Source organism: Aptenodytes patagonicus, chromosome 5 (assembly GCF_965638725.1).
Source record: "Aptenodytes patagonicus chromosome 5, bAptPat1.pri.cur, whole genome shotgun sequence".
Taxonomy (NCBI): Eukaryota; Metazoa; Chordata; class Aves; order Sphenisciformes; family Spheniscidae; genus Aptenodytes; species Aptenodytes patagonicus.
The window spans coordinates 52,748,244-52,774,842 of record NC_134953.1 but is presented as its reverse complement, the minus strand read 5'-3'; the positions used below and the strand labels follow the sequence as shown (position 1 = coordinate 52,774,842).

The following is a 26,599-nucleotide window of genomic DNA, read 5'->3' as shown; positions in this document are numbered from 1 at the left end:
TCCAGCTCTCAACCTCACTGCCGTGCTATGAAACCTCTGTGCAGGTGGCCTTCGAATTTGCCCTTCTCCCTGGGTGGCTACAAGAGGCTGCACAGCCCTGGACTTCGCCCCCACTGTGCTTGGGCTCATGGCCCAGCCGAACCACGCCATCAGGCACAGGGGACTGCGGGAGTGCACCAGGGTCAAGCCATGGCATTTCGGTCAAGACTGGCTTGTTGATGTCCGTGGGAAAGCCACGTTTGCCCATGTCTGGCAAGCACCCAGGATGGACAGTGTGGTGGGCAGTGCATGCAGACATGTCTGCTTCCTATCAGCAGGCTGGCACCCGTGCTTGGAGGAGCAGTGACAAGTGACAAGCACAAGAGGAGGCCAAAGGTCTTGCTGGTCGAGGTGGAGAGAAGCAGCGCAGAGATGAGAGGGCAGCAGAGCAGCCTGTGATCCAGTGGGTCTGTGCACTAGTGATGGCGGGTGCCACCAAGCAGCTCCTGGAGGGTCCTGCAAGTGAGCCGGGAGCAACTTTTGGCATGCATATGCATGTGGGAACAAGCCACAGATGCACAGAGTTGCTGTCGTACTCCTCTGTGGCCTGAAGAGGAAGACCCCAGTGGCTGTAAGAACCACTTGGACGAAAACCACCCTGTGTTTGGGAAAAAGTAGAGCTAAGATGTTTTGGCACAGCTCAACAAGAGAGCTTAATGATGGTGACTATAGGGTTGAGTGTTTATGGGTAAGAATCAGGAGGAAGGCCAACAAGGCAGATATCATGGTGGAAACTGTTATAGACCATCCGACCAGGATGAAGAGGCAGATGAAATATTCTATAAGCAGCCAGCAGAAGTCTCACAATCACTAGCCCTTGTTCTTGTGGGGGACTTCAACTTACCAGATGTCTGCTGGAAATACAATACAGCGGAGAAGAAACAGTCTACGGGGTTCCTGGAGTGTGTGGAAGATAACTTCCTGACACAGCTGGTGAGTGAGCCAACTAGGGAAGGTGCCCCACTGGACCTGTTGTTTGTGAACAGAGAAGGACTTGTGGGTGATGTGACAGTTGGAGGATGTCTTGGGCATAGTGATCACAAATTGATGGAGTTTTGGATTCTTGGAGAAGTAAGGAGGGGAGTCAGCAGGACGGCTACCTTGGATTTCCGGAGGGCAGACTTTGGCCTGTTTAGGAGACTGGTTGAGAGAGTCCCATGGGAGGCAGTCCTGAAGGGCAAAGGAGTCCAGGAAGGCTGGACATTCTTCAAGAAGGAAATCTTCAAGGCGCAGGAGCAGGCCGTCCCCATGTGCCAAAAGACGAGCTGGCGGGAAGAAGACCGGCCTGGCAGAACAGAGAGCTTTGGCTGCAACTCAGGAAAAAAATGAGAGTTTATGACCTTTGGAAGAAGGGGCAGGCCACTCAGGAGGACTACAAGGATGTTGTGAGGTTATGCAGGGAGAAAATCAGAAGGGCCAAAGCCCAACTAGAACTTAATCTGGCTACTGCCGTAAAAGACAAGAAAAAATGTTTCTATAAATACATTAGCAACAAAAGGAGGGCTAAGGAGAATCTCCATCCTTTATTGGATGTGGGGGGAAACATAGTGACAAAGGACGAGGAAAAGGCTGAGGTACTTAATGCCCTCTTTGCCTCAGTCTTTAATAGTAACACCAGTTGTTCTCAGGGTACCCAGCCCCCTGAGCTGGAAGACAGGAACGGAGAGCAGAATGAAACCCCCATAATCCAAGGGGAATTGGTTAGCGACCTGCTACACCACTTAGACACGCACAGGTCTATGGGGCTGGATGGGATCCACCCAAGGGTACTGAGGGAGCTGGTGGAAGTGCTCACCAACCCACTTTCAATCATTTATCAGCAGTCCTGGCTAACTGGGGAGGTCCCAGTTGACTGGAGGTTAGCAAATGTGACGCCCATCTACAAGAAGGGCTGGAAGGAGGATTCGGGGAACTACAAGCCTGTCAGCCTGACCTCGGTGCCGGGGAAGGTTATGGAGCAGCTCATGTTGAGGTGCCATCATGCGGCACGTACAGGACAACCAGGTGATCAGGCCCAGTCAGCATGGGTTTATGAAAGGCAAATCCTGCTTGACTAACCTGATCTCCTTCTATGACCAGGTGACCCGCCTAGTGGATGAGGGAAAGGCTGTGGATGTTGTCTACCTAGACTTTAGTAAAGCCTTTGACGCCGTTTCCCACAGCATTCTCCTGGAGAAACTGGCTGCTCATGGCTTGGACGGGCGTACTCTTTGCTGGGTAAAAAACTGGCTGGATGGCCGGGCCCAGAGAGTTGTGGTGAATGGAGTTAAATCCAGTTGGCAGCCAGTCATGAGCGGTGTTCCCCAGGGCTCAGTACTGGGGCCAGTTCTGTTCAATATCTTTATCAATGATCTCGGCAAGGGGATTGAGTGCTTCCTCAGTAAGTTTGCAGATGACACCAAGTTGGGTGGGAGTGTTGATCTGCTCGAGGGTAGGAAGGCTCTGCAGAGGGACCTGGACAGGCTGGATCGATGGGCCGAGGCCAACTGTATGAGATTCAACAAGGCCAAGTGCCAGGTCCTGCACTTCGGCCACAACAACCCCATGCAGCGCTACAGGCTTGGGGAAGAGTGGCTGGAAAGCTGCCTGGCGGAAAAGGACCTGGGGGTGTTGGTCGACAGCCGGCTGAACATGAGCCGGCAGTGTGCCCAGGTGGCCAAGAAGGCCAATGGCATCCTGGCCTGTATCAGAAATAGTGTGGCCAGCAGGAGTAGGGAAGTGATCATCCCCCTGTACTCGGTACTGACGAGGCCGCACCTCGAATACTGTGTTCAGTTTTGGGCCCCTCACTACAAGAAAGACATTGAGGTGCTGGAGCGTGTCCAGAGAAGAACAACGAAGCTGGTGAAGGGTCTGGAGCACAAGTCTTATGAGGAATGGCTGAGGGAACTGGGGTTGTTTAGCCTGGAGAAGAGGAGGCTGAGGGGAGACCTTATCACTCTCTACAACTACCTGAAAGGAGGTTGTAGCGAGGTGGGTGTCGGTCTCTTCTCCCAAGTAACTAGCGATAGGACGAGAGGAAATGGCTCAAGTTGTGCCAGGGGAGGTTTAGATTGGATATTAGGGAAAAATTTCTTTACTGAAAGAGTGGTGAAACATTGGAAGAGGCTGCCCAGGGAAGTGGTTGAGTCACCATCCCTGGAGGTATTTAAAAGACGTGTAGATGCGGCGCTTAGGGACATGGTTTAGTGGTGGACTTGGCAGTGCTAGGTTAATGGCTGGACTGGATGATCTTAAAGGTCTTTTCCAACCTAAACGATTCTATTCTATTCCATGATTCTAACAAGCCCTGATCACCCCAAACCCTGACCACACCGGAGCATGCCGCCTGACCCTGACCCCTGAGCCATCACAGAGCTTGTCTTTGCCTTGGGGCGGGAGGGCTGGCCAGGGTGGCCAGATGCGGCTGTGCACATGCCAGACCAGCTCAGCCAGCTGCCGGGCATGCAGTGCAACCCAGGGGATATTTTTTTTGGTCACTGTACAAGTCCCAGGCTGGAGTGCAAACCCACAGCTGGTAGGTTCACCAGCTCATGGTGCCAGTAAGTCATGGCTCAGCTCTGGGGGAACCTTGTCACATCAAGCGCTTTCATTTCAGCCCATGTATAACTGACAGTGGGTGACAGAGAGGGACAGGGTGTTTGTACCAGCAGCCCTCAGGCTGCTCCTGCACACTTCACCCAGAGGAACAGCACACTTAAACACTGCCTGGTTTTAATATGACTTAATCGGTGAGTGCACTAATAGACCTTAATGGCCATGATGAGCCTCACCTGGGCCCAATCACCCCCACCCACGTGCCAGGAGCACTACTTAAGCTCAGTCCAGAGCCATCACTCCCTTCCGGCTGTGGTTCCTGTTGATGTGGATCCTGTGCTTTTCTGTCTCAATCTCAGCCCTGGCTCATTACAGAGGTTCCTCGTGGTTCTCTCCTGCCAAGGACAAACAGTCCTCTATGAAAAACAGGCTGCCAGGACCAATGGTGCCAGGGCAGGAGAGCCAGCCTGCCGGGAGCACAGGGAGCTGTGGCAGTGGTTGGCAGAGTCGGGGCACCTTGCTGCAGGAGGTGCGGGTAAGACTCAGCTCTCAGGGCTGCCCAGCAGCCTGGGCAAGGGTGTATTACTAGCCAGGGCTATGGGGAAGGGGCTCAGTCTGCAGTATGCTGTCAGCAGCACTGGTAACATGCTGACAAACAGGAATTGCTGTGAATGCACTGTACCCCCGGGAGACTGAAAAACCTGTGGAGGGCGGAAGGAACTGTAAAGCTCTGCACAAGGACTTCAGGAGCAGGCTGCTGCTGGGAGCTGCCTCCCCAGTTACCTGCTCTTAGAGTTGGCATGGATGCACTAAACCCTCAGTTGCACCATCCTTTCCCCATGGCACTGGGAGCCAGGTGCTCGTGTCCTTGTTGGCTGAGATCTGGCCTCAGTACAGTGCTTAAATCAAGAGCAATAGGGAAGACACGCATTGCTTAGGAAGGCAGAGCTCTTTATAATCCTGAGGACAGACCCCAGTGAGTCCCCTCCAGGCAGACACTATGGAGCAGGCTGTGCAGGGCATGCTCACGACAGCAAACGTGATCAGTGTATTTACAGCAGACAGATACGTGGGCAATTGCAGAGAAATCTGCAAAGCCACAGTTATCACATATACCATAGGCTAATGCAACAGGTGCCCAGCAAGGGCATGCCGATTCACAGTATCAGCAGTGAGCTGCTGGATGAATGTGCTGAGCCCTCCCTGGGCTCTGCAGGGACAGGTTTTTCACGGGAGGTCAGTGCAGCTGCTTGGTCAGTGCACACCATGCCTGACAGCCCATCAGGAGGGCAGGACAGCACCAAACATCTAAGTGTGGGCCCAGGAGCCTGCAGCACCACTAGTGTTGAAGTCTTGGCTGGATAGGTGGGGTCTAGGATGTGAGTTCAAGTCCCAGTATCCACTCCCTGTGCACGCTTAGAAAACTGGGTGTGCGCCTTCTCCTTTGAGAGGGACCCAGCCATCAATGGCTCCAGAGTGCGAAGAGGGCAGGCGCACTGAGCGGGGACAGCCAGCAGTACTCCACCACGCTGTACAGCGCATAGCCCAGCAGCAAACCGAAGAGCACGTCTGTCACGTTGTGCCTGCCCAGCATGACCCTTGAAATGCCGACGATGAGAGCCCAGAGCACCACGAGGACCCGCAGCGGGACAGCAAGCACCAGGTGGTGCAGAATGAAGCGGCAGACCAGGGCTGCTCTGGTGGCGTGGCCTGACGGAAAGGAGTACCTGTCCACCGAGATTGTGACAAACATGTCCATCTTGTTGTGGGTGGGCCGCCGCCGCTTGACGAGCCCTTTCACCACTGCCACCAGCACGAGATCCAGCAGCAATGCTAGGAGACAGTAACAGTGAGTGAGCAAGAGAGGAAGGGGTTTTTTCCCCCCCTATGGAAAACAAGGCAAGAATCAAACCAAAGTCATTAGCTAAGAAAACAAGCACTTGGCTACCAAAACATGCTAAGAGAAGGCACTATTTGCCATGGCTATGATGCCCAGGTAGGGAGAGCATGGCACTCATCCAGCACTTGGCCTTCTCCAGTTTGAGCCCATCTTCAGTCTCCACTCCTGCTGCACGCAGCCCTTGTGCAACGCCAGACCCTCTGCCTGCCACAGCCAGCAACAGGACTTGGCCTAGCTTGCACCCAAGAGCTCTTCTTTCTGTGTAAAACCTGATCTTGCCATGACTCAGGGCTCAAACTGACTGTTAATCTAAAGGCAACAGAGGGGTTAATATTCCCCACAGCTCCCTTCCTGACAGCCTGTGCTGACTCAGCATTGCTTTGCCTACCCCTGTGGCTGGGGGTCAAACTGACCAGGGTGAATGATCAATCCACTTCAACCACTCAGCCATGGCTCAGGGTGAGGGGCCCCGAGCTTGTGTGGCACTGCCAGGGCTCCTGCAGTCTGGCTTCTCCCTGCTGTGGGGGGATTAATGCCAGAAAGTTAACCATACTTTGGTTTTCAAGAGCTGAATAAAGGATGATTTAAATAATGCCAGCTAAAGGTTGTTGCGGTAGAAGTCAGTCGAAGCACATGTGAGAAGTGTTCAGCCAGTATTTGGCAAGAACAGCTTCTCACGTAGGGCAGAGGATGCTTTTTCCATCCCCGTTAGCTTGGCTAGTGCAGTGCTCACAGCCAGGGCTACTTCTTCCAAGGAAGTCTTGTGGGAGACTGACTTCTGCTTGTCCTAAGGCTTGTTTCTGGACGCCAAATCTTTTGGTCACTTCAGTTCATTCTCTTTGGTTAATCATTTAAGAACAAATATTTTTTTTTCCACATGTAAACCTAGTTCAATTGCTTTTTCTCTTTTTACATATGGTTTGGGAGATTCAGCTTGGACATTAGGGAACACTCCTTCCCCACATGGGTGCTGCAACCCTGGGACAGGGCCCCGGAGAGGTGGGTGGCTCCGGCCTAGAGCGTTGAGGGCCAGGCAAGGCCCTGGTGCTGGGACACCTCCTCAGAGCAGAGGTTAGGTCAGAGGCCTCCAGGTACCTTCCCACAGCTCTGCTGTGAGACTGTAATTTAACTGTGTGCTCCTAGATGAAAAAGATGCCTAAAACCGTATGTTTCCCACCAAGCAAATTTCAATGCAAATGATAAGTGTGAGATACCAATTATTTGCAACTTAATAAAAGAGTAAGAAAGAGGAACCTGAAAAAGTCTGTTGCTCTAGAACTACTACAGTTTCTAAACAAGCAAAAATGAAGAATCTAAGTGTACCTAATAGGACAGGATGCAAGGGAGGGGGGAATATTACACCACACAAAATTAAAATGCATGCTTTAAACAAAGTTTCCTCACTGGCTGATACAGATCAATCCATGCAGGTACTGCCTGCAGGGAGCCCAAGGGTGCAGACATCTGCGTGCCAGAGCAGCTTTTCAGGAGAAAGGGCTGGTATCTAGGACAGCTGCACCTGGAATGCGCTGTTGTGATAAGCTGAAGAACTAAAAGGGAGTTCAGTTCCCTGAAAGTTTTGTGCAACTGCAGGAGCAGTTTAGCTGTCTGGAGTTTCACAGTGTGTGGTTGGAGCTGTGACAGATGAGCCATACCCATGCCACCACGTCCTCCAGCTGCAGGGTTACTCACTCTGGTACCAGGCACCCCAGATGAGTCTGCACCAGTTACTCAAAATCAGCAGGCTCCCTTGGGGCTGTAGGAGGGTGAGGTTTACTCAGCTCTCCCCCATCCTTCAGGTTCCATCCTCCCCCCTCCGCTCCAGCCAGCCCCCACCTACAGAGCCCTTTGGTGAGCCCCCAGCCTCACCGAAGAGCAGGTTGAGCAGCACCTCCCTGGCCGCTGAGCTGTCACTCTGGCACAGCCCGTAGAAGGTACCCAGCAGCCAGGGGATGCCATGCCCCGAAACCTCGATGACCTTCATGAGGGGGCGTGCGCTGCCCCAGGCCGAGCCCTCTCCAGCGCAGACCCCCAGGCGCTTGGAGGCCCAAAGGTCGATGGCGAGCAGGGAGCTGAAGGCGATGCCCAGGAAGGAGGGGTTCAGCTTCATGCAGTCCTCCTCGGGCAGCGGGGCCGCCGCAGAGCTGCCCGACTCCTTGCGGCGTGACGGGCTGTCCGGGACGCCGGGGCTGCGCTGGCTCACGAGGGACAGGAATTCCAGGCGGCTGCTGCTGCCGGTGCGTCGCTCGCGGCTGCTCCGGGGGCTCGGCATGGCGAGAGGAGGTGGCCTGGGAGAGGTGGGGGCCGGTCACCGGCTGCCAGGCCTGCTCTGGCGCCGGGACCCAGGCGAGCCGCCCAGGGACCCGCACGTCACCCCCTGCCCGGGCCTGCTTCTCACCCCCTCACCGCAACCTGCTACGGGCCCCGCTGCCCCACGCTGCCTGCAAGCCCCGGGCCTGCCCCCGCACCCTGCCCGGCACCCCCGCCTCCCGCTACCGCACCGCCTGGACCCAGTTCCCCCCTCCCGGTGTGTCCCCGGTGTCCGGGACGCCCCCAGGGCCGCCCCCCCCGGCTGTTGGGCGCCCGCGTACCCCGACTGCCCCGGTACCAGGCGGCCCCGGCGCGGCCCCGCTTCCTCTTCCGCGGTCCCCCGTGACGCAGCCGGTTGCCATGGAGCCAGGACGCCCCGGGGCGGGGCTGCGGCGCCCCCTGGCGGCGGGGAGGTTCCCCCCACCCTCCCTCCCGCCGCGCCTCGGGGCGGGGACCCGCGGGCGCGCCCCGCCTCCCCCCCCGCGCACGTGCCCGCCCCGGCCGGCGTACGGCAGCCGGCGAGGGCCGCAAGAGGCGCGGCGGCGGCGCCTTCGCCCTGCCGGCGCCGGTGCGGGCGCCGGTGCGCGGGCGGCGATGCGCGGCGGCGGGCGGGCGGCGGCGGCGGCGGGGGGACGGGCCGCCCCCCCGGCCCCGCGGCTCGGCGGCGGCGGGTGACGACGGCGCGGCGGCGGCGATGGGGTGCCTGCAGAGCGTGGCCTGCAAGGCGCGGGTGCGTCGGGAGCAGATCGTGGTGTCGGACGTGTCGGCCACCATCGAGCCGGCGGCCACCGCCATCGAGGAGAGCTCGCCGGTGGTGCTGCGGTACCGCACGCCCTACTTCCGCGCCTCGGCCCGCGTCCTCATGCCGCCCATCGCCCGGCGGCACACCTGGGTGGTGGGCTGGATCCAGGCCTGCAACCACATGGAGTTCTACAACACCTACAGCGACCTCGGCGTGTGAGCACCGGCACCGCCACCGGCACCGCCGCGCCCGCACCGGGGTGGGGTGGGGGGGCGGGACCCGGCACCGGGCACGGCACCCCGGCTGCAGCGGGGCGGGAGCGGGGACGCGGAGGCCCTGCGGCGGGCACCGGGCTGGGTACGGCACGGGCACCCTGGCACCGGGTGCAGGCGTCCGCCCGGCTCGCCGCCTCCCGGGCACTGCACCCCCAGGCACCGGGTGTCGCACCCCTACCCCATGTCTGCACCCACAGCCGCGCACGGGCATCACCTTGGCCCCAGTGCCTGCTCCTGGCACCGTCCCTGCCCCCTTCAGACCTGACCCCGCAGCCGCCCCGGCCCGGGCAGCGCCCGCGCTCCTCTCGTCCCACAGCCGGCTCCTGCGCCAGCCGGGTGGCCTGAAGCTCACTCGTTCGAGGGCTTTGAGGCCGCTGTCCCCCGTCGAGTAGCATTTCTTCTGGGGCTGGGTCGTGAGCGCGGGCGGTGCTGGGGGAGTTGCCCCCTTGGCTTGTGTTAAAAGGGGGAAGCGTTGCTGTGCTTGGCAGACATGGCTGCTGGAAACCAACTTTTCCCAAGGCCGAGTGTGCGGGTGACTCAGGGGGACGCCGAGGGGCAAAGCTTTCGGCTCTGTCCTCTGCCAGTTGAAAGGGGTGATGTGAGAGGGGGCTGAAAATGGCTGGAGGGGTCCGTTCTGCAGCCCGCCAGCGGGCTCCTGCTGCCGGTGCCCGGGGGTGCTGACACGGGGCAGCAGGCAGGGCGGTGTGCGTGGGCACCAGGGGGGGAGTGGGTCCTTGTGCTGCCTGCCCGCATCCTTGTGTCATGGCAGATTCGCTTGCACGTGGCACTGGAGCACTTGGGGATGCTGGAGTGAGTGGAAGTCGTCTCTTGTTGGGGGGATGGCAGCCGGGTGTCCCCAGCCACTTGCAGGCAGCTCCACAGCCCAGATGTGTTTGAAGCCAGAGCTGGGACTCAGCAGGAGGTTTCACCAAAGCTCTTCGCTCATAATTGCCACGTGGCGACTGTCTCCCTTGCCGTAGCCACACAGTGTTGCTCACATGGTCGGCAGCCAAGACTTGGGCCGGAATTTCCCCCCCAGACATATTGCAGGGATTTCGTGGCACCAGCGGCAGGCATAATTGTGGTGTTTAATTATTGTATGTGTCTCTGTGCAGGCGCTTGTATTTAGAGGCATAAAAATCGCAGAGTTTTGTCGCAGGAGGGGGCTGCTGATGGGCTTGGCTGGTGCCGTGGTCGTGGTGCTGCAGCTGGCAGATGGGGAAGGCTGTTCTCCTCTGGCACAGGAGCTGATTAAGGAGAGAGTGGCCCCAGAGAGACCCAGCAATGAGTTTTGGCCCAGTTGGTTTGATTGCAGGTTAATTAAAATAGTGTTTTGCTGGCAGAACAAAGGCTTCAGCTAGCCGTGACTGGCTCAGTGAAGGAACCGAAGCCGAATTTGTTCTTGAAGGAGGTCCCTGAGAGCTTGCTGCAGGCAGGGAGAGGGTCCCTAAGCTGCTTGCCTCCCTGCCCCTCTGTCCCTGTCCCTCGCTGGGCGCTGTCACTGCCGTTTCCCCACTAACCTGGCCTTTCTCTTCCCGTTTGCTAGGTCAAGCTGGGAGCTGCCCGACCTGCGAGAAGGAAGAGTAAAAGCCATCAGCGATTCGGACGGCGTGAGCTACCCCTGGTACGGAAACACCACAGAAACTGTGACCCTGGTCGGGCCCACTAACAAGATCTCCAGGTTCTCGGTGAGCATGAATGACAATTTCTACCCCAGCGTGACGTGGGCTGTCCCTGTGAGCAACAGTAACGTGCCGCTGCTGACCAGGATTAAAAGGGACCAGAGCTTTACCACATGGCTGGTGGCCATGAACACCACCACCAAGGAAAAGATCATCTTGCAGACTATAAAGTGGAGGATGCGAGTGGACATTGAGGTTGATCCCATGCAGCTGCTGGGGCAGCGGGCACGGCTGGTGGGAAGGACTCAGCAGGAGCAGCCCCGGATCCTCAGCAGGATGGAGCCCATCCCACCAAACGCACTAGTGAAACCCAACGCCAACGATGCCCAAGTCCTCATGTGGAGACCCAAGCGAGGCCAGCCTATAGTCGTGATACCTCCCAAGTAGAGCAGTGCCGGGGCGTGTGTGTGAGGAGCTGGGTGCTGCTAGCCTGCTGCAAAAGAACAGGGTTTCTGAGCCAAAGCAGACCTCTTTGGTTCTCCTGCCTTTGTAGCTGTGGTTGGAAACGCGGCTCCTCCTTAGTCAGAAAGAGAGCCTGGCCGGCGTGGGGGCGTGAAAGAGGGATCGCTGAGCTGGAGGATTTCCCAGGAAGCAGAATCGAGTACTTCTTAGGGGCTTGCAGCTGGCAAAGAGGCTGTCTGACCTAAACGACTCATCTTTCCTTGCAGGGCAATGCAAGGAGCATGAGTGCGATCGAACCGTGCCTGTGGCAAATGCTGCTTTCCACACAACTGGAGGTAGAAGCGGAGACCATGCCTGCTGGACGCGGAGGGCTCCTGCGGTGACCCTTCCCGCCGGGGCGCGGGTGTCCCCGCGGTGTCTATACCTATGCATTTTGGATCGATAATCGACCCCTTGCCCTGCCCGCTGGGACTGGGCGGGAGGGCCCGGGAGCGGAGCAGGACCCCGGTGCTGGCCATTGCTGCTGCCTGGGAGGGGTTTTCCACAGCCGAGAGGAAGCGGGATGTTTTGCATGCGTCTGGGTGTGTTTGGAGTAGTTGTGAGTGTAGGAGATGCCATAGCTCTTTTCCGTCTTGGAGTGAGATCTAAGGGCAGGTTAGATGTCCTTTAATTTTAAGGTGCACTAAATCTTTGCAGTTCCTCAACCTTCCCCCCGCCAAATCTCGCCGGCCCTTCTCTTATGGAAGCAAAACCAATTCTCAGCTGAGTGAGAAATTGGGAGCCTGTTCACCCAGCCCAGGGTGAGCAGGCGTATGCTGACCATGGGGTACCCAAACCAGCTTGGAGGTACCCTGGGACTCGCATGCTTCCACTGCAGATCCAAGTCCCTTGCAGGAAGTTGGGTGCTTGCTCATTTTTCATGCAAATGCCAGCTTACGTGGAGACCCTCCTCCTCCTCAGCCACCCAGGGAGCAGGGTAGGTACCGGCGGGGACACCGGCGCTGGCGGGGAGGGGACAGCACGCCTTGCGGTAATTCCCCGGGCTCTGCGGGGTGAGGGTCTCCTCTCCATGGGTCGGAGGCAGGGATGTGAGTAGAGGCTGCACGGGGCAGGCCTGGGTTGGCCTGGGAAGGAGGAGACAAGCACACTGCCTGGGTGCTGCTTCCTGCTGCTGCAGGTGCTTGGGGGGTAACGGGGTTTTATTTGCCTTTCTCCTCGCCCCTCGTTGCCTGGATGGCTGGCATTGTCTGGTCCGTGGGGTGGTGCTGGTGCCATGGGCTGCGACCTGCAATTCCCGACATTTCACCCTTGGGATGCAGCAGATGCGAAAGCTGTGTCTGCACTGCCGATGCCTGAGGTGCCCCATCGCCCCCAGGCAGATGATTACGGCTTTTGCTGCTTTCTATGCTCCATTCGCTGCCCCGGCGCAAGCCCTGTTGCTCCTCCGGCTCATGCCCCTGCCTTTGCACCATGGGAGGTTTGTGCTGCCCTGGGGATGTGGGTAATTCCCTCTGGGAGGGTCTCATCTTCTGTCCCGCTGCCAGGAGAGCCCAGGAAGGGTCGCTGTGTTCGGCACTTCCATGCAAAGCCTTTCCTGCAGTATTAGCAGTGCTGCCCTCAGCCTGGCTGTCAGGACGCCCAGCCCAGTGCTGCTTTGCTCCCCCCAGTGTGCCGGCACATCCCCGCGGCATCGCTCCTCAGTGCGGCTGAGCTCCTGCAAAGCTTCAGCCACGGCTTGCGCTTTTCCAGGGCGGGATATGCACCCCGGTCCCCACCAGTGAAGGGGCTCCCCAGGCATCTTAGACCAAAAATCCCTGTGAAATCCCTGTGCTACTTACTATTATCAGTAGTGTTTGCTGCTGATTTGATTCTTTATTTATTTTTCTTTTGGGAGTGTTGCATTTTGACGCCTCAACGCACGCTTCCCTGTGCCGGGGCCGGTGGTCCTGCTCCTCCCGCTCAGCCTCCTGGGTAGGCTGGGAACCTGCTGCTTTCGGTGCCTACATCTGGGTTTCGCCGGGGCTACGGCCTTGCGGTGGGAGAGGTTTGGAGGGAGAGGGGGCTCTGAGCTTTGGTTTGCTGTGTTTTCTGGAGCAAAGCTTCTACTGGGAGCTTGCCGGTGTGGGAAGATGTCCCGCTCTTGTGAGACTGTGCCCATGGTTTTGTCCTGGTACAGGATCGATGGCAGCTTTTGCCATCACTGATGTTTCATTTTTCAAAAGGCGTGTGGAAGGCAGTTAGAAACTTTAAATACAGTTTTCCTTAAGATTTAGGGGAGGAGGGGGAGGGGTAAGTACCTTTCGGTTTGAAATAAGGCAGATGTATGTTTTTGATCCAGTGGGACAGAAACGTCTCTGGCAGCACTGGAGCTAAAAAGCCAGAGGAAGAGGTTCCCCGACAAACGGTTAGCCCCGAGGTGGGCTCCTGGCTGGGAGAGGATGCTGCGTCCAGAGAGGCTGCGTGAGTCAGCTCCCCAAAACCCGCAGGGGAGGGCCAGGGCTGTGCTCAGGGGGTTGCATGCCAGCCGTCAGCCTGGGGAGCTGCTGTGGCACCACCGTGGTGCCAGCCGGCTGGGGTTGGGGGAGCTGGTGCAGGGATGCTGTTGAATTCGTTGCCGTCTTTTGGGTTGTGCTGGCCAGCTGGAGCCTCGGCACATCGTCTGCTGCGTCGGCATGACACCGAGACAGCAGCGGCCGCTGCTTCTGTCCATGTGTGTCTGCAGCATCCCCAGGGAGGTGCTCGGTGCCGCCTGGTGCTGGTGTCCAGCTTGGTGCCTGGCCGCAGCTGTGTTGTGCCTGTGCTCCCAGGGCTGCCCCAGCCTGCAGGCAGGCTCTGGCTGAGCCCTGGGGCCATGCCTGTGTTCCCCTCTCTGGGCTCCTGTGCCCGCTCCTTCTCCAACGGCTGGATTTGATGCGCTTAACTTGGTTTGATGCGTGGGTTGTCTTCATGGGCATTTCCCCATTTAAAAAAAAAAAGTTTGTAAAAATTGTTTGCAAAAAAAAAAATTGCAAACAACGTTTGCAAAAATTTGCAGGCATTTTGCATGTTTGCAAAAGGTGTGTGTTCACGCTCGGATGGAGGTGCTGGGTGAGCATCTCCCTGAGCTTGGTAGCACTGACCGGTGGAGCCCAGGTGCAGGGCCTGCGATGCTCAGTAAGAGGGAGGAAGAGAGGGTGGCGGCGGGTGAGAGCTCCCATGTGTGAGTCTGGGTTCAGCTCACGTCCCCGTGGCCCACAGCTGTACTGATGGGTGCCCCAAGCGGAACCCCTTCCCCACCCCCTCTTTTGTACCAGCACCCCATTATCTCAGGGAGGGGCAGGTCATGGAAACGTCCACCCGCACGCTCCCCTCTTGCCCTGAGCCTCGGGTTGCCCCTTCCCCTCTGTCCCTGTCCTCGGGTCATTTATTTATTTATTTATTTATTTATTTATTATTGATTTATTTAAGGTTTATTTAAGTTATTTATTGGTATTTATTGATGACTGGAAGTCAGGGGGTCATTTCTGCTGCATGGCAGGGGCAGCTGGGTCGTCCCCGCCCCCGCCCAGCCCCCTGCATTTTGGGGTGCTGCCGCACGTTCGGGAGTGCTGCTGGGGAGGGATGCTTGCAGGCCCCCGCGCTCCCGTCCCCTTTTGGAGCCGGCGGGGAGAAAGGAAAGGGAATCACGTTGGTGCCTGCAGGGAGGACACCCGGTGCCTGTCCCCTTCCCGCAGAAGCTCGAAGCCCCCGTGCCCCCTCCCCAGGCGCTGTGCTCCCTCCCATACCTGTCTGTATTTATTGACCCAGCCTCCTGGCGTTTCTCCATTTGGCTCCCACTGGATTTGCTGTTGCCAGTTTCCGGAGATGGTGAGAAGAGCCAGGATGTGTGGGTATCCCTATGGAGAAAAGACCAAACCAGGTATTCTGCTGCCGCGTGGGGAAAGTCGGAAGAAGAGGAAAGCTGGTTTTGCAGAGTGCCTTAAACACAAATGACTACTGAGTAGGGGGCTTGGACTTCTGTCTCTGGATGTTATTACCAACTCAAACAAATGTTGCATTTCACTTCTCTGGGATTAAAAGAAAACCACTCGAGCTGTACTGGAACCAAACCCTGTGTTTGCTTGAGTCTGGCTGGCTGGCTTGTATCCCCGGGGCCACAGCGGTGCGGGGTAGCAGGCAGGAATTCGTGGGTTCTCAGCCGTCAGCCCCTGCCTGGCTCAGTAGTGGGACCAGCAGCTGCCTCTGCTGGCTTTAAGCCCCCCCGGTCTGGTGACGGGACTCGTTCCCCCTTGCCCCCATCACAGGTGGCTTCTCTGGTGTCCCAGAGAGGCTGTGCTCACCCTGCAGCGCCCCTTCCCTGGGGAAGCTCAGAGCAGCCTGTTTGCACAAAGCTTGCTGTCGGGGCCCTGTCCTCAAGTTTCCAGAAAATTGCGTGGTCGATTGGAAAGCTCTGGAGGTGGGGGGCAGACAGCCCCTTTTCCCTTAGGAAACCAGATCAAGGCTAGGGCTGTGTGCCGAGGGACCGGCAAGAAGCCCAGGAGCTCATGCAGCCCAGCTGTGGGGAACTAGGGAAGCTGCCAAGCTTGATAAGGCTGAAAAAAGAAAAGGGATGATTCCCGTTTGCAATTGCAGATCTCCCTCCCACTTCTTGCAGAGTGACAGAGGGGGAACAAGAGTCAACCCAGAGACCGGGGTTTTTCTTCTTATAGGAAAAATAATACATGGGGATAATGCAGAATTTCATAACGAAGGTTCATTTAAAAGTCATTTGGGGAAAAATACAAATATTCACTGTATAGTTCCTGGAGGCAATTAAATATTAATATATACTTTTTTGGATAACGAGAGAGGGAGGTCTCTGAAATGCAGCCATGTTTGGGGAAGGATGTCCTCAGTGGGGTGTCCTGGCCTGCATGCCGGTGCGAAGGAGGACAGCGATGGGTGCTGCGAGAAGCCAGTGGCTCTGGACGTTGTCCGAGGACTGATGGGCCACGTCCCAGGTGGGTGTGGGTGCTGCCCCAGGATTAGGCCCTGCGGGATGCTGGAGGGTAGCTCATTGCATCCAGTGCATTGCTTACCATTAGCATCGACCCTAGTCCCCGCTTGCTGTGGGGTACATTTGTGCCCTGTGCCAGCCAATTTCTTTAACAGCTGCTCGTTTTGAGTGTTGCTGATTGCGCTGGGCACTGAGAGATGCTGCCAGCCTATGAGCTATTTATTTGGTGAGCGGGTTTCTTTCGTAGCGTTATATTAAAACATCGCTCATCTCTTGACAGATCCCTGAGGTATAGGTGCAGGGAGAGCAGGGAGCAGTTGTATCATGGCTTTTATCATGTCTGCTCATGCCCTGCGAAGCAGGGTAGGACTTCCCACACCACAGCTAACGGCAGGCCAGGCTGAGGCATGTTCCCCGAGCAGACATCTCTTCCTTCCCCCCCACCAAGGCTCTGCCGCAAAGCAGGAGCGGTATGGCTGCCCCGGACCCCGCTGCATCATCTGAAATTATGTGCCCTGAGGCAACCTGCGTTTCCAAAGTGCCTTATTTACAGAGCAAAACCAAGGGCAATCTGTGCTGCTGCCACCTACCCATGAGCATGGGCACACATCCCAGCTGCACAGCCTAGGGGAACAAAGTAAATGGTGCAAGGTGCCGCGGACACCAGCAGAGGCAGTAGTGAAGATCAGTTTATTTGCTCTATTCTCTCTTCCATAAAACCTGAAAACAATCAACTTCCAGCAAGAGATGAGAAAGCAGTAAGAAGTGAGAGATTTGGCTCTGCATCTCCTCCCCTACGCACAGGACCAGACGAAGGCGTTAATGCGTTAGTGATGGCTGCTCCAAAAGGCACGCAGCAGTTTGGAGCTGCCGAAGCTCCGTGATGGTGATGGGAGGTGTGTGAGCCCAGCAGGACACCCCTCCAGGGCCTGGCTGCTGACACCACGCTTCTCACCGTGCCTCCGGGAAAAGCTTGGCCAGTGCTGAACAGGAGAGACCCCACAGCACGAGCCCTGGAGCCCCCACTGGTCTGCTAACCTCTTACAGGGCTGATTCAAGGCAAGAAAACACCCAGGGTTTTAGTTTTGAGGGGATGTGGGGGATGAAAGGGGTGGGGAGGATTGGTTTAGTATTGCGATGCACCATCAGTGTGACGGTACGAGGCTGCTGATCACACGGTGTCAGGGAGGCAGGAGCTGGGCACGGGGAAGGCTCCTGACGCCAAACGACCTGCAGCCCGGCAGGATGGATGGGCAGACCCGTCTCGCTCACTCCGGCTGTGGGGTGTAACGCAGGTACTTCTTGCCCGATGGGAGGGCTTTCGTGAAGACTCCTTTGGGAAAGAGCTTCTTGGCTTCCTCGTCAGGTAAGGTGGGCACGACCATGACGCTGTCACCAGGCTGGGGAGCAAATGGGAACCGTGAGAGCAGCAGAGGAGCTGGCGGGCTTGTGATGCAGGTGGCACGTCCCTGCATCATCAGGTGACACTGCCTCCCCATGAACACTCGGCCCCAATGCCCCAGGCACGTCCCCTGCAGCTCTGCCTGGAGCCAGCAGTGAGGGCTGAGTGGGAGCTACACCAGGAGGTGTGGGTGATGTCGTAAGGGAGAGCTGTGCCGTCTGCCAGCCCTGCCAATGGGATCCCACAGCCCAGCTCTTCCCCACAGCACTCCCACGGGAACAGGGAGTAACGAGAGAATTGGGCATCTCTACGATGCGGGAGGGAGCACAGCTTGCCTGAGTCTGCTCATCCATTCCTATTGCTCAGGTACCCCTGGACAGGCAGTCCTGGCTCCCCCTTGGCGTGCCAAGCCTCGGGGGAAGGTGTGCTTCCCTGGGAGGTGGGCTGGTGGGTGAGCTGGCCCCACACCACTGGGAGCTTATGCTGCAGGAGATAGGAGTCTTCAGAGGCAAGGCTGCCACCACGCTCTGCTCTGCCCCAGGAAGTGAAGGTGCAGTTTGTTGTATGCTCAGCACACGGGTGCTGGTGTTGAGGGGTGGAGAGGCACAGTGAAGTGCACCGATACCCTGAGTTACTTAACCTCTGAGGCTTGTGCCTACGGGGCCTTCCTGCCCAGATGGAGCAGGTGTTTGGGACAATGCTCTGGGAGCCTGATCCTGCCTCATAACACAGGAGGACTTCTCCAGGACACCCTGTAACAGCAGCAGTGTGTCCTCTGGCTCCAGACAGGCAGGCTTCCCCAGTAACAGCTATCAAAGCCAGCAGCAGGACAGGTCCAGAAGCTGAGCAGCTCTGCTGGGCTGAGGAAACGCTGGCTAGCTAAAGCAGCCAGGCTGTGCTGCTTGTTCTTGTTTTATCTTGGCTGCCCAAACTTTTTTTTTTTGAGTTTTAAATAATGCTACTGAACAGGGATGGCCACAGCTAAGCAACTTCAACTAGTAATTTTCAATGAGGATAGGACTTGGCTGTGTATGTGCTGGACAAAGTGGGGCCGTGCCCATACTGGCCCTTCCTGGCTCAAAGGCAGGAGAGCAGCAAGCCGGCCCAGGGAGGGGTGCCCCATGCTTGCTGCTTCGCTGGCTTTGAGTGGACACTGGCATACTGACAGCTGGTAATGCCCTTCCTTATCACAGACAACAAGGGCAGGACCCGCCTTGGCCTAAAGCTCAAGTACCGATAGCCAGAAGGGCCAAGCCCAGTATTTGCTGGCACCAGGGACCGAGGGCAGGGAAGGGAGGTTCCTATGGCTGACTCCAGACTGCAACAGCCCTGGGGCCTGGGCTGGGATCTAACTTGTATCCCAGGACCTCAGCAGCTTTCCCCACACCGTCGGTCCCCCTCCAAGGGAGGCTGGCTGACATTTCAATGCACGTTTTCAGTGCCCAGCTGTGAGCTTTGCTCCCCTCCTCACCTTCCAGTCCACAGGGGTAGCGACCTTCTTGTATGCCGTCAGCTGCAGGGAGTCCACCACTCTCAGGATCTCATCAAAGTTTCTCCCAGTGGTGGCTGGGTACAGGATGGAGAGTTTCAGCTTCTTATCTGGGCCAAAAACGAACACCTGAGCACAGGGAGACAGGGTCAGGGGCTGGGCAGAAGATATTTGTTCAACTGCCCTGCTGTATCTACTCAGTCCTGCTGCTCCTCCCTTTCCTGGGCGGTGGCCTGCTTGATCGCAGGTGTTGGGACAGGGGAGATGCCACGGTGGGGATCTCCTAAAGCAACAAGCGATGCCCAGGCACAGGGAACACGGTGTTTGCTCTGGGAGCTCCTGTTTCCCATGCCAGCTTGTTTTGCTACTTGAAATGTTTCCTCCCCTTGACCTGTGCCCTTCTAATGCAAGCATGGGAGGGCAGAGGGAAAGTCCTGCAGATCAAGCACTTTTGTCCCCTCTGTGTTAGGACAGGCACAACCAGGATGAGCTGGCGGCAACAGCAAGATTGAGCTGTTGCCAGCAGGCTAGCGCTGCACCAGCCTCTTCCTGCAGCACAACCCATGGATCTAGTCCAAGGAAGTCAACCTAGCTCCTGAAGATGGTCACGTCCATCCAGGTAAGCTGCCCCCATCTTCAAGTCCAGCCCCATGGACACAGGGCAGGACGGCAGGCGATGCCTACTGCTGAGAAGGCTGCCATGCAGTGGTGCTCCAGGGCCAGGTACTCACCACGCGAGCAGTCAGGGGCATGCCATCCTTGTCCCGCTCATCTGGGTCCAGCATGCCCAGCTTGACAGCGAGCTCCCGCTTTGCATCAGCAATGATGGGGAAGGGGAGTTTCTCCTCAGGTTGTTCCCCGTTGTATGCATTGATGTCCTGCAGAGACAAAACCGTTGGCACGCTCATGCTCCCTGTTGTGGGTACCACCACAGGAGACAGAGGCCAGGCAGGGAGACCTCCATGCAGGGTGGGGCAAGCTCCTGCAGAGGGGCCATGCAGAAACATGTTCAGCAGCTGCTCTACAGGAGCTTGTGACTTGCTTGGCCCCAAGGTCTCAGGCTGGGACAGCACAGCCAGGGGCTCATGGCCTTCCATGAAGTTTCTCTGCTTCCAGAAACCAGGTGACAAACCAGAAACCTGTGTGCCAGGCCAGACTCTGCCTTGTTCTTAGAGGTTAGTTGTTAGGCTGTCTATGCTCACACCCTGTTGCTCACCTGTGGAACTGCCTGTGGACCAGCTGCTTTGCCCAGGAAGTGGGTACAGAGAAATAGAAGTCCTGCCCATGCTGGTGACACTGGGAGATTTACTCACCTTTCCCTGAGAACAGAGGTGTCCCTCTTCCAACCCTCTCCCAGTAAGTGATCTAGCACTACTTACAGATGTGTTGGTGTCACACCTGAACTGGACTGTGCTCTTAAGGAACAGTTTCTCTAGTGGCAGAGCAAACCAGCAACTCTACAGCTAACAAAGGTCAAGTGTCGAACACTTCACAGGTCTGGTGCAAGGGACCAGCTCCATTCAGCAAGCCACTGCTAACTTACTTAACTAAAGGCTCTTGAAAACAGAGTGAAAGTCTGAGTGCAGGTGCTAGGAGACTGCATGCTCCTTTCTGAACCATGGCTGGGACAGAAGAGAAAACCATCCCCTTCCACAGCTGTGCAGGCTCTCCCTTGTGACCGTGGTTTATGAGGTTGCTCTTTGTGCTAGTCCAAACTTGACCTGCTTCACAGGGAAACTGTATTTTGAGCGTTTCTGAATCTGGTCTGGACTTGGCCAAAGCATTCAAGTTATCCTTGTAGTTTGTGGTACCACCCATTCGGGTCATGCTGAGCCACAGCAGGGCTGGGAGGAGCCTGCTCAAGGCAGCACAAGCAGAGCAGCTGCCAGCATCAAAGCAAGTTTAATCCAAGGTTTCTGCCCTAGAACAGAGCTGCCTGTTCCTTCCATCCTCTTTATGCTACAAGGGGACAAAACTGACCCCAGTGCTGATGCGAGCCTCCCGTGCACCACTGTGGTACGTTATCATCTGAGCTGATAATTTGAACGTACAAGTCTCTCTGCCTTCCCTGGGCCTTGAACGTGGGGGAACAGGCTGGGTCCTGCTCAGAGGGAACTAGGGGAGGGCAGGGTTGGAAATGCTGCCCTTTGGCACTGCCCACTGCTGCTCAGCACGCCAGAGGCAGCAAGAGCAGGCATGCCCTGCACCACTCCTCAGCCCTCCTAGGCTGATGGTGGTGACATAAGGGGCTGTAACCCTGCCCTGGCTGCTCAGGATGCTGCAAGCAGGTCAAGTGGTGCACATGTAGCAAGATGTTTCCTTTCCAGCTTTTCTCTTTGCTTGTTTTCTCCCCAGGGAGAAAGCACTGAGTCAGCACCACACTGCAAAAAGGGGCTGTTTATCTTGGCTGGGTTGTGGTCAGGCCTGCCTTGGAAGGAAGGAATCGGTTCTGTTCTCCTGCAGACCTGCCTTGCCAAAGCAGAGCAGGGAAGGAAAGCAGAGCCGGAGAGGCCAGCCCAGGTGAAATGCTTCTGAATATCCCGCAGAGTCACAGGCGGCTGTAGATGAAGGTCAGACAGTGACACCCTCCCCGCCCCGCCCCCCCTTCAGAGCAGGGGCTGGAGGATGGAAGAGAGCTTCTGAGAAGCAATATCCAAATCCTATGGACTGTAACTCGTTCCAAAATGCACGTAATTTCATGACCTGGGGATCTCTGTACAAAACAGCCTCATAAACCCCACCCTATTTTGCAATAAGACACTGAAGGCTCACTCACTTCCCTATGAACTATTTTTCTTTCCAGAGTCCCAGCTGAAACCAGACATCACTGGAGTGATTTATTCACCCTGACTCACCAAGGTGAAGGCATCAGTGGCCAAAGAGAGCATTGAAACCTCCTCTGACATGCACAGCACATGCCAGTCAACCCTGCTTAAGGAGCTCATGCATTCAGCCAACCCTTGGAGAAGCAGTGCACAGACTGGGGAGGTAGGAGAGTGGGATCAATCCCTGGCCGAGCTATGGATTTGTTCTGAATCCTGGAGCAAGCCCCTGGGACTTGGCTAGGGATGACTAAGAACAGCAGTGACATCTTTGGCTGGGAAAGCAGAGCTGAGCAAAGTGACATGAGAATTATTGGCTATACTCTGGTCCCACCTTTCCAGGCCCCATCTGCCCACTGAAATTTGGCAGCAAAGCAAGCAGAAGTTTCTCTGTTGTTTCATGCAGGATTTCAGCCATCCCTCCTGCCCATTTGCTTCCTCGCAGGCTGTGCTCCAGATAAAAACAGCTTCATCCTCTCACCACTGCTAGGAGCTTCATCCAAAGAGAAAGTATAGGCATGTAAAAGAATGTTGCACAGAGAGGTCTGCCTGCCCAGTTTTGCTCACTCCTAGGACTTCTCTCCAAGTTAAGATTTAGTGAAGGAAATTGCAGTTTCTAGATCCCAATCTAGCATTTAATGCAGACTGCTTTTGTCCAGACAGGCAACTTCTGCCAAGGCTTGGTATCTCTGTTAAGCTTTTTTTCCCCATGGCTGGTCAGGAGAACCTTTGGGGCACTTGCCCCTGGCCTCAGACTTGCAGTAGACCTTACCACCTGCCTTCCCAGTTCAGCTCTTTGGCTCCCTGCGTTATCTGAAGTTCTTCTCTGCTTTGTCAAGGACAAAGGAAAAAGATCACATGTATGAGCAACGTCTAAGAGCAGAGCAATCACATCCCTGTCCTCTCTTATGCCCTCCATGATGCACGCATGCTGCGTTCATTGCTTCTCCGTGCTCCCTGCACTGCTCACGGTGTCACAGCCTGACATGTCCTCCTGTTCCCAGGCTGAAGAGCCCCAGTCACCCTGCACTGAAGCAAACCTGCCCAAATCTGCAGGCAGCTTTGTTCCCCCTCTGCACCTTTTCTCGTTCCCCTGTAGTCTGCGAGATGGGCGATTTCAAACACAGGCTGCATGGAAGACTCCAGTCTGCTATGGATTTGTCCTCATGAATTGGATCTTTTCCTCTGGACGCCTTTCATGGTTTTCTTTTTGACAGGTGCTGAGCTGACATTTCCAAACCACTGTCTCTGAGGCCTCTCCCAGCCTGACAGAAAGCTCGCCACAGCTTGGACCACTGCCCTCTGCCTTTCTCTGTGCTTGTTCTGGAAGGTTTTCCAAACGTGCTACTCTGCCTCCCATCAGTCAGCGTCGAGAGGCTGTTCTGCAACCTCTTCTGGTTTTACCTGAGGTTGCGCTGAATAATTCCATAGCATCAGCAAAGTCAGCTCACGGTTCATCTCTTTTCCAGATCACCCAAGTATGCTGAACCCCACACGTCCCTGCAGACCCTCAAGGGAGCTCGCTGCTTCCCTCCCTTGACACAACCTATCACTTCCTCCTGTCTCCCTGCAGAAAAGAGCCTGCCCTTCACAAAGCTGATGTCTTTGAAAAGCTTCTTGGAAATTCGAGGAGTTTCTAAAAGTTGGCAATACCCTATAGTTCTTCAAAGGGCTCTAGCCAACCAGGAGATGAGACTCCCTTACAAAAGCAAAACCCAAACTTTACATTATATTTAACAGGATGTTATCTGCTAATTTGACTGGTAGTTTCAGCCAGTTTGACCAGCAGAGAAACCTCATTAACTGGTGTGGGATTTGTACGCTGTTTTTCCCAGGCCCTTCTGAGGCTTGGTGGGACATCGGCCATGCACCACTTGGGTATGAAGGTCAACTTAATCAATAAGGCAATTAGGTAATTTTCTAAAGCCAGTCAGACATGAAACAATGTTTGATTGATTATGGAAATTTCTCACCTTTACTACCTCTTATTGCATGCATGTCTCACCCCTGGAAAATGCATGAGAACATCCCAGTTTTAAGAGCAAAGAAAGAGGCAGGTAATTCACCCAGAGATTGTGACACTCTGGCCATATCTGTCCGAAATGCTTATTTTACACCCCAACCACCTACAAGCCCTGGAGTCATACTCCCTGGCAGCACACCATTGCTGAGGCTGCATTTGAAGTTTTTCATTAGCTCCTTTTGTGTTCCTTTAGCAAGCTATTTCTTTCCCATACTCCCTTATGATGTTTTTATATTTAACGTGCTTCTATTTGTAGTTTTACGTTTAACATGCCCCTGTTTGTTCTCCGTTTTCTTTTCCCTGCCTGGGCATGAATTGCACCCTTTGAAGACTGCCTGTTCACTTCAGATGCCTCCTTTCCTTTCCTGTTTTATTACAGAACTTTTTGAGGGTCTGTGGATAGATTGCCTTCCTCTGAGCTTTTGGCACCACCTTCACATATGTTTTTACCCTTTCAGGTATTGGCGGTAGAGCAGTAATACTGTTTTCCTCTTGTTTCAAAGTGTCAGTGCATAGAGTGCCCTGGACTTTGTGGAGTGCTCCATGAAGATGAAGCAGACCTTCCTGTTCCTGCTCTGCATTTTAGCACCTCCTATCCTACATGGTTTGGGATTCAAGTGCCTTACAACGTTATCCTCAGCAGATCTGTAGTTCCAAGCCTGTGCTCTGTTCTGTGTGAGCTCTTCCTCTGGCCTTCAGAGCAAGGCAGCAGCGCAAGCTCCCCTTGCGCCTCCCCACGCCCCGCACCTTGCTCCAGGAGAGGTGGTCTTGGACGCTGTCAATGGAGAGGGCGATCATCTTCACATTGCGCTTGCTGAACTCGGGCGCCAGTTTCGCCGCCCGTCCAAGCTCTGTGGTGCAGACAGGTGTGAAGTCCCTCGGGTGGGAGAAGAGGATGCCCCATCTGAAAGATGAGAGGAGATGGCATTAGGGCAAGATGTCATTCCGGTTTGTACTACAGACGAAAAGCTGTACAGATTGCACTGCACGGAGACTGGTGCAGGAACAGCTCATCTCTCTGCTAAGTGGAAATCCTGTCCTGGGAACATTTCTTTCCCTATCGCTAGAAGCCTTCACGAGACGAGCCCTGTTCATCATGCTCTGAGAAACTCCCCGCACCTTGCTCCCCCTCTCCCTCCAGGATCCCCCAGGGGATGCTGGAATAGCCCACTGTTCCTGATGTGGAGGTGGATACTATGCCACGTGAGGAAGTTTGGGGGAGCCACATGTACACTCTGTACCCCAGAGACCACATGTGCGAGGGCACATAGATGCCAACCTGCCGGCCACGTTATTGCAGAGATCATTACTGATTTACAAGGCTATTCACCATCCTGTATACCTCGTCGACCACTGTGAGGAGAAACACCCATGTATATCATGCAGCTTAAAAGAATGGGATGGGACCAAACTTTACCCCAACCGCTGCTGTGAGCTGCTAAACGTACTTAATGAAAAAATAAGAATTAATCAACTAACAGGGGAGGCCAGAAGTTAACATCACATTATGGCTACAATTACAACAACACTGCCACCTTGCTTTTGTCCACCACTTCCCATCAGTGGATTTTGCAGTCTTTAGAGCAGGCAAATACAAGTCATCCCACTTTACAGGCAAGGCAACCGGTGCACAGAGAAAGGCAGCAATGCAGCCCAGCAGTGAGATGGGCTTATGGCAAAATGGCTCCCAGCTCTCAGGAGTTTCCAGAGGCTAACACAAAGCCACCCCAGCACTTAAAATTCCCTGCCAATGTCTCACCATTCCTCAGCTCAACACGCACAGGGCTTACTGCGCCGCTCTTCACCTGGCCCCCAGCACTCCGTAAATACAGCCGCATGCCACAGCAGCTGGGGAAATTCCTGTCTTAGAGATTTGGGAACGGAGCTGGAGGGATCACATGAGGCACCCTGCAGCTCTGCCAGAGCCGTGCGGTTGTCACAGCTCACCATGAAGTTACGGGGCAGCTACCCGGCCACTGGTGCTACGAGTCGCTTTATACAATAGGTATACTACTTGAATAAAAAGGCAGCAAACAACCGAGTAGAAGCTGGCCAAAAAAGCTGCCATGTGGGTGATCAGGCTGGAACAGCCAGTTTTAGGAAGGCCTGCAGCTTATTTTCTCGCTAAGAGGGTTCCTTTTTCCCCATTTGCCCAAGCTCACAACGCTGACAGAAGCGGACTCAAACACCGATTCAAGCCTGCCAAGTGCTGCCGGGAGCGAGTCCCAGACATGCTGTGCCAGCACCCTCCCGCTCGTGCCAGAAACGGAGCAACAGGCTTTGTGGGAAACAGTAGCTGAAGGCACGTGGCTTTCCACGTCGGGCTCAAACAGGACCAGAGTCCTTCGCCACTGCTCGATTACACACCTTCGCATGCCCGGGCTCACTCACAAGGGACGTACGTGACACGTGAGCTGATCTCTGGGACCGGCCTGGACTAAGCGCTGCTCTGGCAAGCCTGGCTTTGCCCTTCCCCGGGGCTCTGCCGTTTTCAGAGCACCTCTTCCCTCTCCTCGAGGGCTTGGCTCACCTGCAGCGAGCTCGGCTCATCGTCTCGCTGTGCAGCCCGCAGGAGGGGATGGGGGAAGATGGAGAGGGGTGGCTTTGCCCACTCGGAGGCGCCCGTACGCACCTCCCCACCGCACGCCCTGGAAGATGGCAGTGTCCAGCTGCCCCGCCCAGGCGCGGCGGCCCCCCTCGCCCCCAGAGCACACCCGTGAGGGCTGCCGCTGCGGCTCGACCTTGAAAAAAGACATTTTCGGAACAAGCCCACGGCACGGACTGGCCCGACTCGGCCTCCTCACGCCGGTCACACGCCCGTGGCCGTGACGCGGCCTGCAAGGCTCCCAGCCGGGGTCGAGCCGGGCTCGCACGCTTAATTCACCGCCGTGCTCATCTGGAAGCAAACCCTTCGCCCTCGGCGCCCGGGAGCCAGGCCCGGCTCGGCCCGCCGGCGGGGGAGGACAAGCGGCCCCCGGGGACCGTGCCCCGCGCTGCTGCC

The 26,599-nt window shown here is 56.1% G+C and overlaps 3 protein-coding genes across 4 annotated transcripts; 1 reads left to right on the top strand and 2 right to left on the bottom strand.

Moving 5' to 3' along the window:
* Positions 1-4,510: 4,510 nt before the first annotated feature.
* PLPP6 (phospholipid phosphatase 6) lies at positions 4,511-8,098 on the bottom strand. The gene is made up of 3 exons (XM_076339790.1): positions 8,068-8,098; positions 7,346-7,764; positions 4,511-5,409 (listed from the first exon to the last, which is right to left on the bottom strand). Exons 2-3 carry the CDS (start codon positions 7,746-7,748, stop codon positions 5,039-5,041), a joined length of 774 nt encoding a protein of 257 aa, XP_076195905.1. The 5' UTR covers positions 7,749-7,764; positions 8,068-8,098; the 3' UTR covers positions 4,511-5,038.
* Positions 8,099-8,480: 382 nt separating this feature from the next.
* Positions 8,481-14,958, top strand: FAM78B (family with sequence similarity 78 member B). Of its 2 annotated transcripts, XM_076339788.1 has the most exons (5): positions 8,481-8,743; positions 10,350-10,491; positions 11,154-11,266; positions 13,226-13,347; positions 14,674-14,958. In XM_076339788.1, the coding sequence occupies exons 1-5, from the start codon at positions 8,481-8,483 to the stop codon at positions 14,847-14,849; spliced, it is 816 nt and encodes a 271-aa protein (XP_076195903.1). In that variant the 3' UTR covers positions 14,850-14,958. The 2 variants fall into 2 exon arrangements, with proteins under 2 accessions (XP_076195903.1, XP_076195904.1); XM_076339789.1 differs by lacking the exons at positions 13,226-13,347; positions 14,674-14,958 and having other exon boundaries at positions 10,350-11,212.
* A 2,172-nt stretch (positions 14,959-17,130) lies between these two features.
* PRDX6 (peroxiredoxin 6) lies at positions 17,131-26,148 on the bottom strand. Its single transcript, XM_076338036.1, has 5 exons — positions 26,129-26,148; positions 24,346-24,502; positions 19,485-19,631; positions 18,736-18,882; positions 17,131-17,262 (listed from the first exon to the last, which is right to left on the bottom strand). Exons 1-5 carry the CDS (start codon positions 26,146-26,148, stop codon positions 17,131-17,133), a joined length of 603 nt encoding a protein of 200 aa, XP_076194151.1.
* Between the last annotated feature and the right edge of the window lie 451 nt (positions 26,149-26,599).

Bases quoted from the DNA above. Each gene is read 5' to 3' on its own strand.
- PLPP6 (XM_076339790.1), bottom strand. From the start codon at position 7,748: ATGCCGAGCCCCCGGAGCAGCCGCGAGCGACGCACCGGCAGCAGCAGC. The intron at 5,410-7,345 runs GTGAGGCTGGGG...ACTGTCTCCTAG, and splicing joins GCTGCTCAACCTGCTCTTCG to CATTGCTGCTGGATCTCGTG.
- FAM78B (XM_076339788.1), top strand. From the start codon at position 8,481: ATGGGGTGCCTGCAGAGCGTGGCCTGCAAGGCGCGGGTGCGTCGGGAG. The intron at 8,744-10,349 runs GTGAGCACCGGC...CCCGTTTGCTAG, and splicing joins ACCTACAGCGACCTCGGCGT to GTCAAGCTGGGAGCTGCCCG. The intron at 13,348-14,673 runs GTGAGTCAGCTC...TTATTGACCCAG, and splicing joins GCTGCGTCCAGAGAGGCTGC to CCTCCTGGCGTTTCTCCATT.
- PRDX6 (XM_076338036.1), bottom strand. From the start codon at position 26,148: ATGAGCCGAGCTCGCTGCAG. The intron at 24,503-26,128 runs GTGAGCCAAGCC...CTCATCTTTCAG, and splicing joins ATGAGCCGAGCTCGCTGCAG to ATGGGGCATCCTCTTCTCCC. The intron at 18,883-19,484 runs GTGAGTACCTGG...CCCTGTGCTCAG, and splicing joins TGCCCCTGACTGCTCGCGTG to GTGTTCGTTTTTGGCCCAGA.